Source organism: Tauraco erythrolophus, chromosome 23 (assembly GCF_009769465.1).
Source record: "Tauraco erythrolophus isolate bTauEry1 chromosome 23, bTauEry1.pri, whole genome shotgun sequence".
In the NCBI taxonomy this organism is placed as follows: domain Eukaryota; kingdom Metazoa; phylum Chordata; class Aves; order Musophagiformes; family Musophagidae; genus Tauraco; species Tauraco erythrolophus.
The window spans coordinates 2597538-2610195 of record NC_141487.1 but is presented as its reverse complement, the minus strand read 5'-3'; the positions used below and the strand labels follow the sequence as shown (position 1 = coordinate 2610195).

General features: G+C 45.6%; 1 protein-coding gene across 5 annotated transcripts in view; it reads left to right on the top strand.

The window, feature by feature from the left end:
• The first annotated feature begins 24 nt into the window (after nucleotides 1-24).
• Nucleotides 25-12658, top strand: part of TMCO4 (transmembrane and coiled-coil domains 4) — a 42163-nt gene continuing 29529 nt past the window's right edge. Inside the window, exons 1-5 of one of the 5 annotated variants that reach the window (XM_086625544.1) lie at nucleotides 25-117; nucleotides 4056-4240; nucleotides 4658-4832; nucleotides 9289-9316; nucleotides 11246-11378. In XM_086625544.1, coding sequence (XP_086481670.1) covers nucleotides 31-117; nucleotides 4056-4240; nucleotides 4658-4832; nucleotides 9289-9316; nucleotides 11246-11378 — 608 coding nt within the window. In that variant the 5' untranslated portion in view covers nucleotides 25-30. Of the gene's footprint in view, nucleotides 118-376; nucleotides 436-503; nucleotides 3252-3554; nucleotides 3686-4055; nucleotides 4241-4657; nucleotides 4833-9288; nucleotides 9317-11245; nucleotides 11379-12658 lie in introns of those variants that run through there. The other 4 variants (XM_086625547.1, XM_086625545.1, XM_086625546.1 and 1 more) reach the window with 4 other exon arrangements.

Here is a 12658-nt window from a genome sequence, read left to right as displayed (position 1 = left end):
GGAGTTCTCACAGGGGAAGGAGGCCTTTAAATGGAGCAGAAGGGCCAGCGCCCCAGTAGGCCTAGACCCCAAGCGAGCCACCAACGTGATGGCCAAGGCCCCGGACTGCAGATAAAGGTGGGCAGCGAGGAAAGAGCAGCTATCCCCATCCCGTGAAGGGGCCGGGAGCCGCTAACGGGCCAGCCCGGAGCTGCCCGCCAGCCCCCGCCATGACTGCCGCTCTACAAGCTGCGCGCCTCACTACGCCGATCGCGTAGGGCAGCACCAGACCACCGCAGCGCAGCCTGTGTGCCGTACGCAAATTGCGTAGCGGCGGCGGGAAGCGAGGGCAGGGCCGCGCCGGGCAGGGCAGGAAGGGGCGGGCGGCGGCGGAAGGAGCACGGCGGCTCCCGTTTGAGGCCGGGCCGGCAGCAGGTCGCGTCCGGGTCGAAAGAGGTGGGGAGCGGGGCTGGGGGCGGCTGGGGTGCGGCTCGGCGGGTGAGGGGTGCGCGGGCGGTCCCCTCTCCTCAGGCCGTGCCCTGAAGGGCGGCTGTGGGGGCGTACCCGCTGCTGCCGCGGCTGGTTTCCTCTCCTCGGTGGTTGTCAAAATCGCTGCTTTCTGTGAAATAAATGCCTGTGTTCTAGCAGCGGAGATTCCAAACGCAAACTTCTTGCCGTAAAAGTGAGTATCGGCAGCGGTGGGATGTTGCTTCTCACAGCTTTCCCAGCCGAGGTGTTTCCTGCGCGTTTTTCTCCATTCTCTGATTTCTCTCTGCCCGTCACGTCCCTCTCCGCAGCTTTGCCCACCTTCTGTGTGCCGACATCGCTTCTCAATCACTGCTGCTACGAGCACCTGGATTAACCGAACCAAATGTGTGAAGTTTTGCACCTACTTAAGCTTTTAGCTTTGCCCTGTCCCCATCCCCTCGGTCTCTGATCTCTGTTTTACATTTAGCACGCGTCTCTGCATGTCTGTATCGCGTTTGCAGGTTTCGTGGCAAGATGTGATTTTATCCAGGACGGAATTAATTGCATTCCGCGTTGGTACTTCGTATTTGTGGATTAAAAGCAAAAGCTGCAGCACTCCCAGCGTGTAAGCACGTGTGTGGCTCTGGACCCCTGCACAAGTCCCCAGGAAAACTCATTTGCCCAAATGTTTCCACAGTCACTGTGTCCGATGCTTAACCGCAGTTCATAGAACCATGGAATGGTTTGGGTTGGAAGGGACCTCAAAGATCATCTAGTTCCAGCCCCCCTGCCATGGGCAGGGACACCCTTCACTACACCAGGTTGCTCAAAGCCTCATCCAACCTGGCCTTCAGCCGTGTTGTCCTCCACTGTACCTTGGTAAGAGACGTTTTGGCCAGCCCTGTCTGAATAATTGCCTACAACTACTCCTCTGAAGTTAATGAGATGCCTCATTAACTTTTAAGGGTCTCTGAGATCATCATGTCAGGGGTTCGGTCACTTTTGTCATACTTTAGGATGAACACGATGCCAGCATCTTTGTATTTTTTCTTCCAGTAGTAGTGAGCACGTGTATTGTACAGCTTTAGATCCACAAAAGGATTATCCTTCTGCTTTCCAAATAGGATTGCGGGAGCCACTGTATAAAATACACCACCTCTCAAGAAAACAGAGGGCTTTATGTGAAAAGTGAGCGCTGGAAGTGATAAAAAATTTCTCTTTCAAGTGACAGTTCAGATTATGGCAATGCTATTGATGGCTGAATCCCATTGTTCGAGACAGAGATGTGAATTCCAATGCCACAAGCTGTAAATAACTTTTGGGTTATATTTCTAGCTCTCAATTCCCTCATCTTGGATTTAGTGATAAAACTTCTTGGCCCAGGTTTTCTTTACTAAATCGCATGTTACCCTTTTTTTTATGCTGCATGCCTGAGAATTCAAGCCCATTTTTCGTAGGTATTTATGAAGAAATAGATAACCTATGTCGAGGGACGCACGTCGAGTGTACTGATCAGAGCATCTTCAGAGCAAAGAAACGTATTTCAAAAACTTTCTCAGGGTATTCTAGGTGCTCAGCATCATGAATTATTTGTTGCATAATGGCAATAAAGTTGCATGTAAGAAGCTGCTATGGTGTCCCTCCATAATTGGTCATATCTTTTATGTTATTGGGAAATGAGGTTAAACAGTTGTCCTGTTTCTGGGTCCTTTTTAGCTGCTTCACTTTTCATATGAGCCTGTGTTAACAAATCAATAAATCTATCACAGCAGGGAAGGGGATTTTATTTTCAGTGCTGTCTCCCATAATCAGCTAATAAATCTGTGTCCAGAGGTGAGTAGACATGCCAAGTAATTGTAAAAGTTATTGAAACTTTAAGCGTTAGATTATTTCCAGGCAAATTGATCCCTAAGTCTGGATGTTTTAGGAATATCAGAGCCTAGCGACTGATGAGAAATGGATTTTGGGGGTCCAAATGAGGGGTTTGGAACTCCTGAGGTAATAAAACGATCTTGGAATTTCGTAAGAAAGTCCTCGAAAGGATGGAGGCACATCTCGTGCCACCTTCACAGCTGCAATTCAGGAAGCATAAATGCCACTGCGTGTTGAGGTTGGTACCGGAGCGGGCTCACTGGGGCTGGGATTGATCCCAGGTGCCCACTCTCCTGAGGGAAGCGTAATCTGGCCCTTCCCTTCTCTGCTTGGTACGGAAATAACAGCGTTTATTTATTCCTGTGGACTTTGTGCTCCCGTGTTGCTGGAATGTGGTGTTTCCATGGAAACACACCGAGATGCCTTAGCCCGTGTGCTCAAGCCACGGACGGCATCAGGAGATACGTGCTGCAGGGAGCTGAGCTCTCCCTGGGAGAGAGGTGCAAGTTACGACAACCCTCGGCCCTCGAGTGATGAATTTTCCTTGTATTTATACATCAGCCGTTAAATAGTGCGAGCCTTGAGCCATACAAATCGCCTCCAATAAATTTCTGAGTGGGAAGGCAAGATAGACACCTTTCCTGGAAGACCATGACAGACGGCATGCAGATAATAAAACATCTTTAAATAGAGCTGCTCCTGTGCTGCATTTCTTTCTTCTAGGGCTCTCAAATTATCCCATAAATGGTGTCTGCATCCTCTGAGATTCAGTTGCAGTGTCAGGAGCTCCTAATTCCTATTTAGCCACTTTCCTTTCTGCAGGGTTTGGAAGAAAGAAAACATTTAAATGGGCAGTATACAATGAAATCGGTGCTTTGGGCTCCTTAGAAACCAGTTGAATCTCGATGAAGCCAGTAGAAGCTGCGGGTGATGTAAGCGAGCTTTGGAGCAGATTGTCACCCACGCTGAATTGTGAGATGAGCTGTTGTCACGTCTGCCTGATTTCCGTCATCTCGGGTAGCCGATTGTAGCACCAGGAGAGCTCCCGGGGAGCAGTTGGAAGCCGTTCGGTTGGAAGTGTGCACACCTGCACTCGAAAAAACAGCATTTTGGCCCAGCTCAAAGTCCGTCAGGCGCAGGGATCTTATTTTTGGGGAAAAAGCAGTGGCAGGTTGTATAGAGGAGAGAATGTTCCAAGCAAAGCGTAGCAGTGTCCGTGGGATGCATTAAAAGTCCTTCTCATCGGAGGCTGCAGCTGGACTCAACTTTCCTAACGCCTTCGGCAAAGTAAACGAGGAGCAATTTGGGTTGAGGATGAGAGGAAAGCAAATTATTTCCCAGGCAGCTGTACTGGTCCCCGCACCAGGTGCAGAGCTGTTATTTTACATGTTATTTTTGTGGTAAACATGTGAACGACACGCCTGAATGGAGCCCAGTCTCTTTGCATCTTGAAGGGGACTTCTCCTTTTGCTGTGCCAAGTATTGTCGGCTTATTTTGTGCAAAACATTTGGAACTGGTGAACAGAAGGTCCCCTGTTGTCTTCTTTGGCCGTAGCACCAGGTCGTGGGGGGGGGGACACAAGCTGGACCTTGACAGGCTTGACTTACTACCGACAGCAAGCGTGACAGTGAAAAAGCAAAGCCAATTTGTCTCCTTGCTTCCTGGTTTCCAACTGTTTGTTTTGTTTGTGGTTTTTTTTTTTTTTCCTTCTGCTTTTTCCTCTTTGAACTTGCAGGTAAAAATGGCTGCAGAAGAGAAGTGGAAAGGTTGGGCTTCGAAAGAGCACCGCCGAGGGGAGCAGGCAGGTGAAAAGGAACCGTGCGTGCTCCTGGGCCGGCAGCTGGGTGAACCGGGAAGATTCGCTTACGCGGCGCTTTGTGGGATTTCCCTCGCATGGCTGTTCCCTGGCGAAGAGCAACGGTACTACCCGGGGTAGCAAGGGGCGAGCAGAGGAGGTGGCTTTTGGGTAGCAGCTCAGACGGAGCTGGTATCACTCTTGGGGGGGTCTTGTGAAGTCAGGGGAGTGGAAGATCCTTGTGACATTTGGTGTTTTCTTAATTGTGTTGACTTTCTCTCTGACACCTGTAAGATTTTTATACTTCAGCGCAAATTGCATACTGCAGACTTCAAAGGATGTATGGAAGCAAGGGCTGGCCCCATTCAGATTGCTTGCTGGTTTGTTTAGCCAGCTTGTGGAGCAACTTGCCTTCTGCTGACTTCTTGCCATGCTTTGATTTTTGTGTGAGCAGTAACAGATCAACACTTGAAACCAGGGACCACCAAAAGCTTGCAAAAATACCCGGTTGTGGAGTCTGAACTGCTACTGTTGCCTTACAGCTCCTTCAGGACAGAATTCATTGAGGGCTTTGTGAAATGGCTGGACCTGCCTGAAGCTGTCTTACCTGCCATGACAGCATTTGCTAGTGGCTTAGGAGGTGAGGGAACAGAAACTTTTGCCCAGATTTTGCTGAAGGATCCCATCCTGAAAGAAAACCCAGTTGTCATTGCCCAAGTAAGTTCATATGCTCCCTTCGCCCTTGTTTGCTTTTGCAAGAGAGATTTGTCGTACCTGTCTGTTTGCAACTGAAGTTCAGTTCGTACAAGTCAGGGAAGTAAAATCAGTATTTCTGACACGCAAACATTTCCGAGCAGCTGTGTGGGTGACTGGCAGTCTCTCCATCCATTAACAGCTCACGGAAGTGATGAACATGAGGCACGGTTACTGTCTGTCGAATTAGCATTTTGTGTCTTTGATGCTTTTGCTCTACAGAACAGAGAACTGTCAGATTTTTTACTTTGACTGTATTATTGCAGTGGGTTTGATTCATATCTGTGTGCTACAGATTTGGGGGAAACACTGAACATAACAGACCTGATTTTCGTTTGTTTCAAAGCCCTTTCACCATACCTGCGATGCAAAACACCTCTACATACATGCTCCAAATGGCACAATTTCCAGAGGTTTTTTTTTTCAGAATCAGCTTTGGCTGGAAGAAAATAAGTTATTGTGACTTTGTTTTCTTTCACTGACAAAGTATTAGTGAGACTGAGACTTCTCCATAATGCTGTGATGTAAAAGCTGATGCAAAAAGGGTACTACCCTGGGTAGTACCTTTGCTGCAGAGCCTCAGCTGGGGAAGAGATCTCCTCACCCAGCCTCACGTTACGCCGCGCAGGGCGAAGAGCACGGTAGGCTGCTGCTGCTGCCAGGCACAACGTGGCCACTGTCACCTCGCACCCTGCGCTGTGTCCTGCACACAAGGAAACAGTGAGACATCCTGTGTGGAGACAGAACTTTGATACTGAGGAATAGTTGTCACACACCTTTAGCAATGGCCCGAGAGAACAGCAGATGCGAGAACAAGGCTGCGTAAATAAAGATATGATAGGAGTGAACTTTCTTGGTCATCGTGAGCAGCTTCCATTATCTCAGCCATCTTTTGTGTCTTCTAGCCAGTCCATAAAAGGCCTCAGAGTATCTGCTCCAAACATCCGAATGTTACAATGCCCCAGGTCCTATGACAGTGTGAGTACAGTGACAGAGAACCTTAAGCTTAATTAGTAAGTTAGGACCGATCTTCTAAAATAAGAGCAGCTGTTTTGATGTTGTTTGCTCAATATCAATAAATCCACACTCAGTTCTCTCTGCATCTAGATGGCTTGGTATTTCCTAGACTGTTTCCCTCGTTCTCTCTGCTTCTGGATGGATTTTCTAGAATTAGGCAAGTCTTTCTGCATTGCTGCTGAGTTATTAAGAGTGAAATTTTGGTGAAATTTAACTTGTGCTTGCTCTGAACTTATGCTGCATAAAGGCACCCTGTGCTTTTACAAAAGTAGCTCTGGATCAGTGGGAGCACACAGTATTTTGCTCTGAGCCAGAGAACTGAGGCACTTATCACCTGGATTCAGGTGGAATACAGAAGCTGTAGATAACAATTCTTTTATTAGTTGAAAGCAAAGATCAGGAGACTAACACCACAACATCAATACCTTATGCAAACACGTATATGCAAGGTGATTTTGTCAAAGGAAAGGTAGAATTAAAGGCTTTTTTAGAGCAAGGCAGCAGATCCTTGCAAGGAGTCTTTGGGAAAGCATACTGGCATGTGGGAAACTTCAGTGTATCAAGCTGAGATCAGCTGTTTCCTTCTCACCTGAACATAAACAAGCGATGGGACAAAGCTTTGGGAATTCTTGATATGTTGCTTTATGGTGCTCTTGCTTCTTTGTATTCAGCTGCTACTGATGCAACATTTTACTGTTTATTTAACGAGCGCAGACTTTAACTGCGCAGCGTGTTCAGTGACAGGGTCCTGTTGGCACTAACGCTTGCGTTTTTCCATGCCCTCCATCTCAAAGGTGCTGAAGGGATGATGCATGAGGTCAGGAGATTAGAGGTGAGCTTACCATTGATTCAATGAAAATTTGAGGATTATGGGGTTTTATCTTAGTTTGCATTCATTGCAGATGACTAATACAGGCAAATGTTGGTTAACCGAGTCCTTTAAGGACAGTAGTCGTAACGCACAGGCTGTGGGTGTGGTATGAGAAGGCAGTGCAACAAAAAGAGGCAAAGAAGTGATGATAGGTGAGAAAATGTTGGAAGTTCCTATTATGAATATTTTTTTTTTGCTCTGAACGTACTTAGAATGCCCATTTTCCTGTGTTTTTGTACACACACCCACTGCCATGCTTTCTCTTGTTGAGGAAATGAGTTTTGAACTTGCAGCAATTCATAAAAAGCTGGCAAAGACTCGGAATAAAGATTGCTTCCCTTTCTTTGTCAGTTTTCTCCATCACATGAATTGAGAATTGTGCACATGTATTGTGCACAAAGTTCACAGGGAGATTCAAAACACCAACTTCAAAATAAGGCTGAAACACAATAACTGCTGCTTAGAGGAGGAAGACAAACTACTCATGAGCTAATCTAATCAAAGGTGATTGCATGCCAGATGACTGCACAGCAGTACGTGCAAAGCCTAAACCAATTTGAAATAGTTGGGAATGCTCATCGGCACAGATGTAATAAAACCAGTAGTTCCTGTTTATCACCTGACTACCTGTATCCATCCCTCACCTTTGGAAATGCATGTATGCAGATGCTGAGGCCAGACTTTTAAAAGAGGTTATTCGATATGAAATGCCACAGATGATATTGGGTGTATCGTACGGGATCTGAGTAAACACCCACGGCTCCCTTTGTAACACACAGGGAGAATTTACTGCCTACAAACGTGCTCTGCCCAAACCAGTAACCCTGTTCAACTTTCTGCTTCAGACTCCCATCCCTGGCCCTTCCGCTGGGCTCCGGCACCTCTACGCCAACCCTTCCTCCCAGAACTGCAGCCAGGGGGGAGGTGATGGTGCCCGTATATCTAATAACTTGGGTAGTTACAGCTCTTGGGCTCTGGGAAACCTGAGTTACATTCCTCCCTCTGCCGATGGGGATTAATGTCTCCATTTCCTACATCCCCCCAACCAGCCTGGGGAACAGTCTGCAGCATGTGTGCACGCACAGAATACTAATCGTGGCTGGACCTAAAAAGAAGCCTTTTTTTTTCGGTAGCACAGTGATTGGGGGAACAGAGGAGACCTGATTCAGTGACTAACTTAAATTAAAAATGTTATTCACACACTGGAGATAGGAAACCAGGACCTTCCTTTTCTTGGGTGAGTGCTCTGGCCTTTGGGATGCAGGGTGAAGGAGCAGTGATGACCAACCAACAGGTACCTTCTGGAAATCCTTATCCCATTAGGATTTGCAGGTCAGGCAAGCAAAAGAAGGCTTCTCTGTGGACGGGAACAGCCACTCAGATATTCAGCAGAAGAGGAGGGGGTGTGAAAACATTAGGCAGCAGCGGAGCGAAGGTTTGGGGCTACACCTGGTAAAAAAGCACTCATAGGTACGAGTTCAGCTGTCCTAATCCTTTGGTTTTCCTTTAGTCCTGTGCAAAAGATGCTTCTCATCTTAAAATGATATTCAGAGTCCAGGCACTTCTGCCTGGATAATATCTGCAGTTTGCCCCTCTTCTAGCAGGACTTGGCTAAGGATGGCTTGTTCTCCGTTCTACGCTTCTCGTGCAGTAGGGAAAAGATTAGAGATGTTTTTACGATACAAATTTTGCTTAGGAGCTTACGAGACCAATAATCATAAACTCTTTGGCAGCCTCCTACATCTTTGGCTGCGTGTTTTGTGTTCCCAAAGGGCAGAAGGATTCCCTGTAAAATTCAGCTGTGCTTTATTTGTGTGTAGGAGAGGGAAGTAGCTAGACTGAGCTAGTGCTTAGTGGTGTAGTTACATAAAGAACTTAAAATTTGTCCAGTGACAATAAAAGAGGAGAACACAGTAGTAAAAACACTGGCCTCTTTTTTCATGGATTTGTCCATGGAAACCATCTATTGGATTGATTTTTTTTTCCGATTTGTTTACAGTGAAGAGCCAACACAGAAGTCAAGTCCCTCGGTCTTGACAGATGGACATAAATTCTGAGTTTTCTATTTTTGAGCACTTAATCCACAAGAACTTCATGCCAATTCAGCCTTACCACCTAGAGCTATGAATTCCCGGAAAGCCAAAGAAAATAGGGGCCACTGGTCCATTTTGGCCTTCAAACCTGCTACTCGTGTTGAAAATATGAGTATATATGACTCTATAGGGAGCAGAAGGCATTGGAGTGGTAGGAGGATTCGAGCCCTGTTTCTCCAAACTTGAAGTCCGGTGTTATCCTGGCGCTTTTAATTGCAACAGGATTGCTAATAACAAGAAATAAGGGATGCTTCAGCACATGCCAAGCATTATTATTTCTGTCCAGCCATTTGTACCTGCACATGGAAAATTTTGTACTGGAAGTGTCTGGCTTTGCCCAGTGCTGCCCTGCTGAATTGTAGCTTGCTGGCTTCTCCATTTTGATACCTCCAGGCATACATCATCAGTTTTAACTTGAATATTCTTTCTTTCTTTTTAGGACCTTCTGTCCTTCTCTCTTAGAGATGGTAAGTTTACCTACCATTTGTTCTGTGTAAGAATAATGTAGATGAGTTTATGTCTGATCCTTTAAAATGCTCAAAAAGCTCGAGGTACCATCCTATTTTATCTCACCTTCCTCAACGGCAAAAGCAGCACACTCTTTCCCCATGTGCACTACAGGAAGAGCAACTATTATATTAGGAATGATTAATAATACCTGTTAAAAATTGAACAACTGCTCACCTCCTTACCTGCATGTGCCATGTGATGGTAGAGAAGTTCTCAGCTGAAATACCTAGAGTGGGGTGTTTTTTCTCCAGTGTTTCCAGGAGAGCCCGTGACCTCTTCCTTTAGGAAGGCAGTGAAGCTGTTTTGAAAATCTCAGCCTAGCAAATTTTCTGCAGGTTGCTTGTTGCCTAAAAAGAAAAAAAAATACTCAGGGAATAAATTCCAGAGTGCCCTGTGAAGCCTATTATAAATACATGCGATTTTACTCATATAATGTATTATGCATAAAACAATTTTCTGGCTTACAGTCCGTAACAGGGATTAGTCTGATAAAATTAAGGAAACAAAGACTGCTTACTGAACAAAACGTTCGTTTCTAAAAGCAGACTGTTTCATATCACTACTTGCATTTTTTAAATCTCTATGTTTTAACGTATTCTCACAGGGAAGAACTTACTGGTTGCTGATTAGCCTGTTTCACTGCGGAACAAAGTACCCTTTTTGTTCTTGCTTTATTTTTAATGGAAAATTGACAAGTCAGTTATTGCAAAACTGCTTATTTTGCTAAGCTGGAATTTAAAAGAAATATATTTTTGGGCCTTGCTGACTTGCTGCCAAGCTGGCTAAGTAAAAAGCTAAGCTGTGTGTTAGCAGACAGGAAGCAAGAAGGCTACTTGTTAAAACACCTGCTCGGGCTTGCAAGACGTGACACATGTCAGGGCTGAAGTGAAGATAAATGCTATCCTTATTTCTCAACTAAGCACAAATTTTAAAAGCGGTGTCATTAAAGCCTAACCAAGTAGCTTGGTCCGTTGGTAATGATGGTAATAAATAAATAAACTTAATAGATTGCCAGATGCTATATTTGATCTACGTGCAGTGGCTATCAGAAACACACTTTGTAGTTGGGTCTTGCTGGTATCTTCACCCACCTCTGGAAAAGCAATTGTATTTTTCATCCCAGAGTGCACCAAGAGCTCTTTAAGAAAGCCTACCATCAGGAAGCAGCAGGTGCTACTGAGAGAAACGTAGTAAAAAAGCAAGACTTGGCACAAATAATTTAAAACCTATTAAATGTAAAATGTCTTCTCTTTAAGAACACCTGCTTGTAAGCCCAGGAGTAATCATTTCTCCCTATTGCACATTGTCTGAGCGCACTGTCCACTCCTGCATGTCCAACAGTGAAGTATAAATGCAAACAATTGTCAGTGATGCTGCTAGGTGAGCTGGATGTAGTTTTAAACTCTGGAGTCCCTCGTGTTGCCAACAAGATGAACTGAAAACAAAGGTTTTGCATGGAGGTGCATTTTTACAAGATACTGTATCTTGCACTGGTGGATAATTGAGGTGTACTGTGTCATGTTACCCATATATATAGATACATATTTGATATTTCCAGTTAGAACTGGTCTTGCTGCAGCATTTCTCTGTTGACAAGAAAGATGCAGCCTATCCAGAGCCAAAAGGCCTCTTATCAGAGGATGAAGACCGAAGGATTTGAGATCCTTTTCCTGCCATAGAGACAATTACCTGGTGTAGTGACTCTATCCACAGGATGAGGTTTGTCACTCACTTCTCTAGATCATAGGAGTTGTCTTCAAACACATGGAAGACAAAGAGGGCCTGAGGGAAGGAGTTATGCTTGTATGTGACATGGTCCTCCAGTATAGCTGAGCACACCATCTGGTGCGATGCAGACTGATTGCCTGGGCTTCCCTCTGTTTAAGGGTACTACGATGCGCGAGCAAGGGTGTTGATCTGCCACATCAGCTGGCTGCTGAGAATCCCCTCGGAGGAGCTGGAAGTCCTGGAAGAATCTCTGCTTGAGAGCCTGAAGGAACAAAAAGAGGAAGAGTCAGAGTAAGAACATTTGGGTTGACTATGGGATGAAAAAACACTGCCGGTGCTTGAAAGCTTAGCAGTAATTACTTGTGCCTAAGTCCAGTCTCTGATCATTCCCCAGTGGCCCTTAGTGTAATCATTTATGGCTTGATTAGGGTTGCAGAGCCCTCGCAGCACAGCACCTGTGCTGAGAAGCAGGAAAGCTCAGCATTCTTAGAATCAGAGCTGAGACCCAACCTTGCATGTCCATAGTGGACTTTCAAGGGGTCATTTAATATTTTTATCTGTTAACTCAGCAAACAGGTCATGAGATTAACCTGCGTGCTAATAAATGCTTTAATCAATGTCCCTGACACAGTACAGTACAGACATTACTGTGGGATCCAGCATGCGACGGGTAGCTTTCAGTTATAGCTTTATTTAAATAAAGCTTAACTTTATAGCGCACTGTAAAAAGGAAAAGTCAAAATAATCTCAAAGATCGCGAACTGCTAAACAGGACACCATTTGTCATGCTGGAGCAAGGGTTGGTGTTAATGGGAACTGTTCTGCTGTGTCTTGTGGAAACAAACTCTATCCTGGGGCCTTTAGTGCAGCAAAACGTCGATGCTGAGGGTGGGGTGTTGCTTTCAAAGATGATGAAATACCTAATTCTGTATCAACTGTATCAACAACCCAAAACGACAGCAGCGTGTCTGATAATGGCAAGAGCGAGCGGAGAATCACGCTGCATACTTACGAGCGTGGCTTTCAAACGTTGCTGCCAGCCCAGTGGGTTTTGTGCCTCTCTGGCGTGGCGAAAGCCGTGGATTTCAGTCTTGTTCTTTGCTCAGGTTGCAGCCATCAAAATAAATCCCTATGAGACAAAAGGCAAAAAGAATCTTTATAATGAGAGCGAGGCAAGAGTGCACCGTGAACACACTGCAGTGCTAAAACAAGGCTGAGATTTGTGGGGAATCGATGGCCCTTTGTTTGTTTTAAAGTTAGGCATCAATGGGGGAAGGAAGCAGAAGACAAACCTGTCACCACTTTGACCTCACTGACTTTTGGGAGAAGGGAATACATTAGCACCTGCTTAGGATGCTTCCAGCTTTGACTGTCTGCTGCAAGAGGTTTTGGAACAGTAACAACCAAAGAGGGTTTTTTTCAGCTTCTGCATCGACTTTTTTACTGATACTTGTTAACAGAAGGTTTTGCTCCTGCCTTTGCTGCTGTGAGTGTGTTGGGCTGTGGCCCAGAACGTGCAAGATTAAAGGTACAATATTGGTCATCTATAGAGCGATGCTCCGAACACTTAA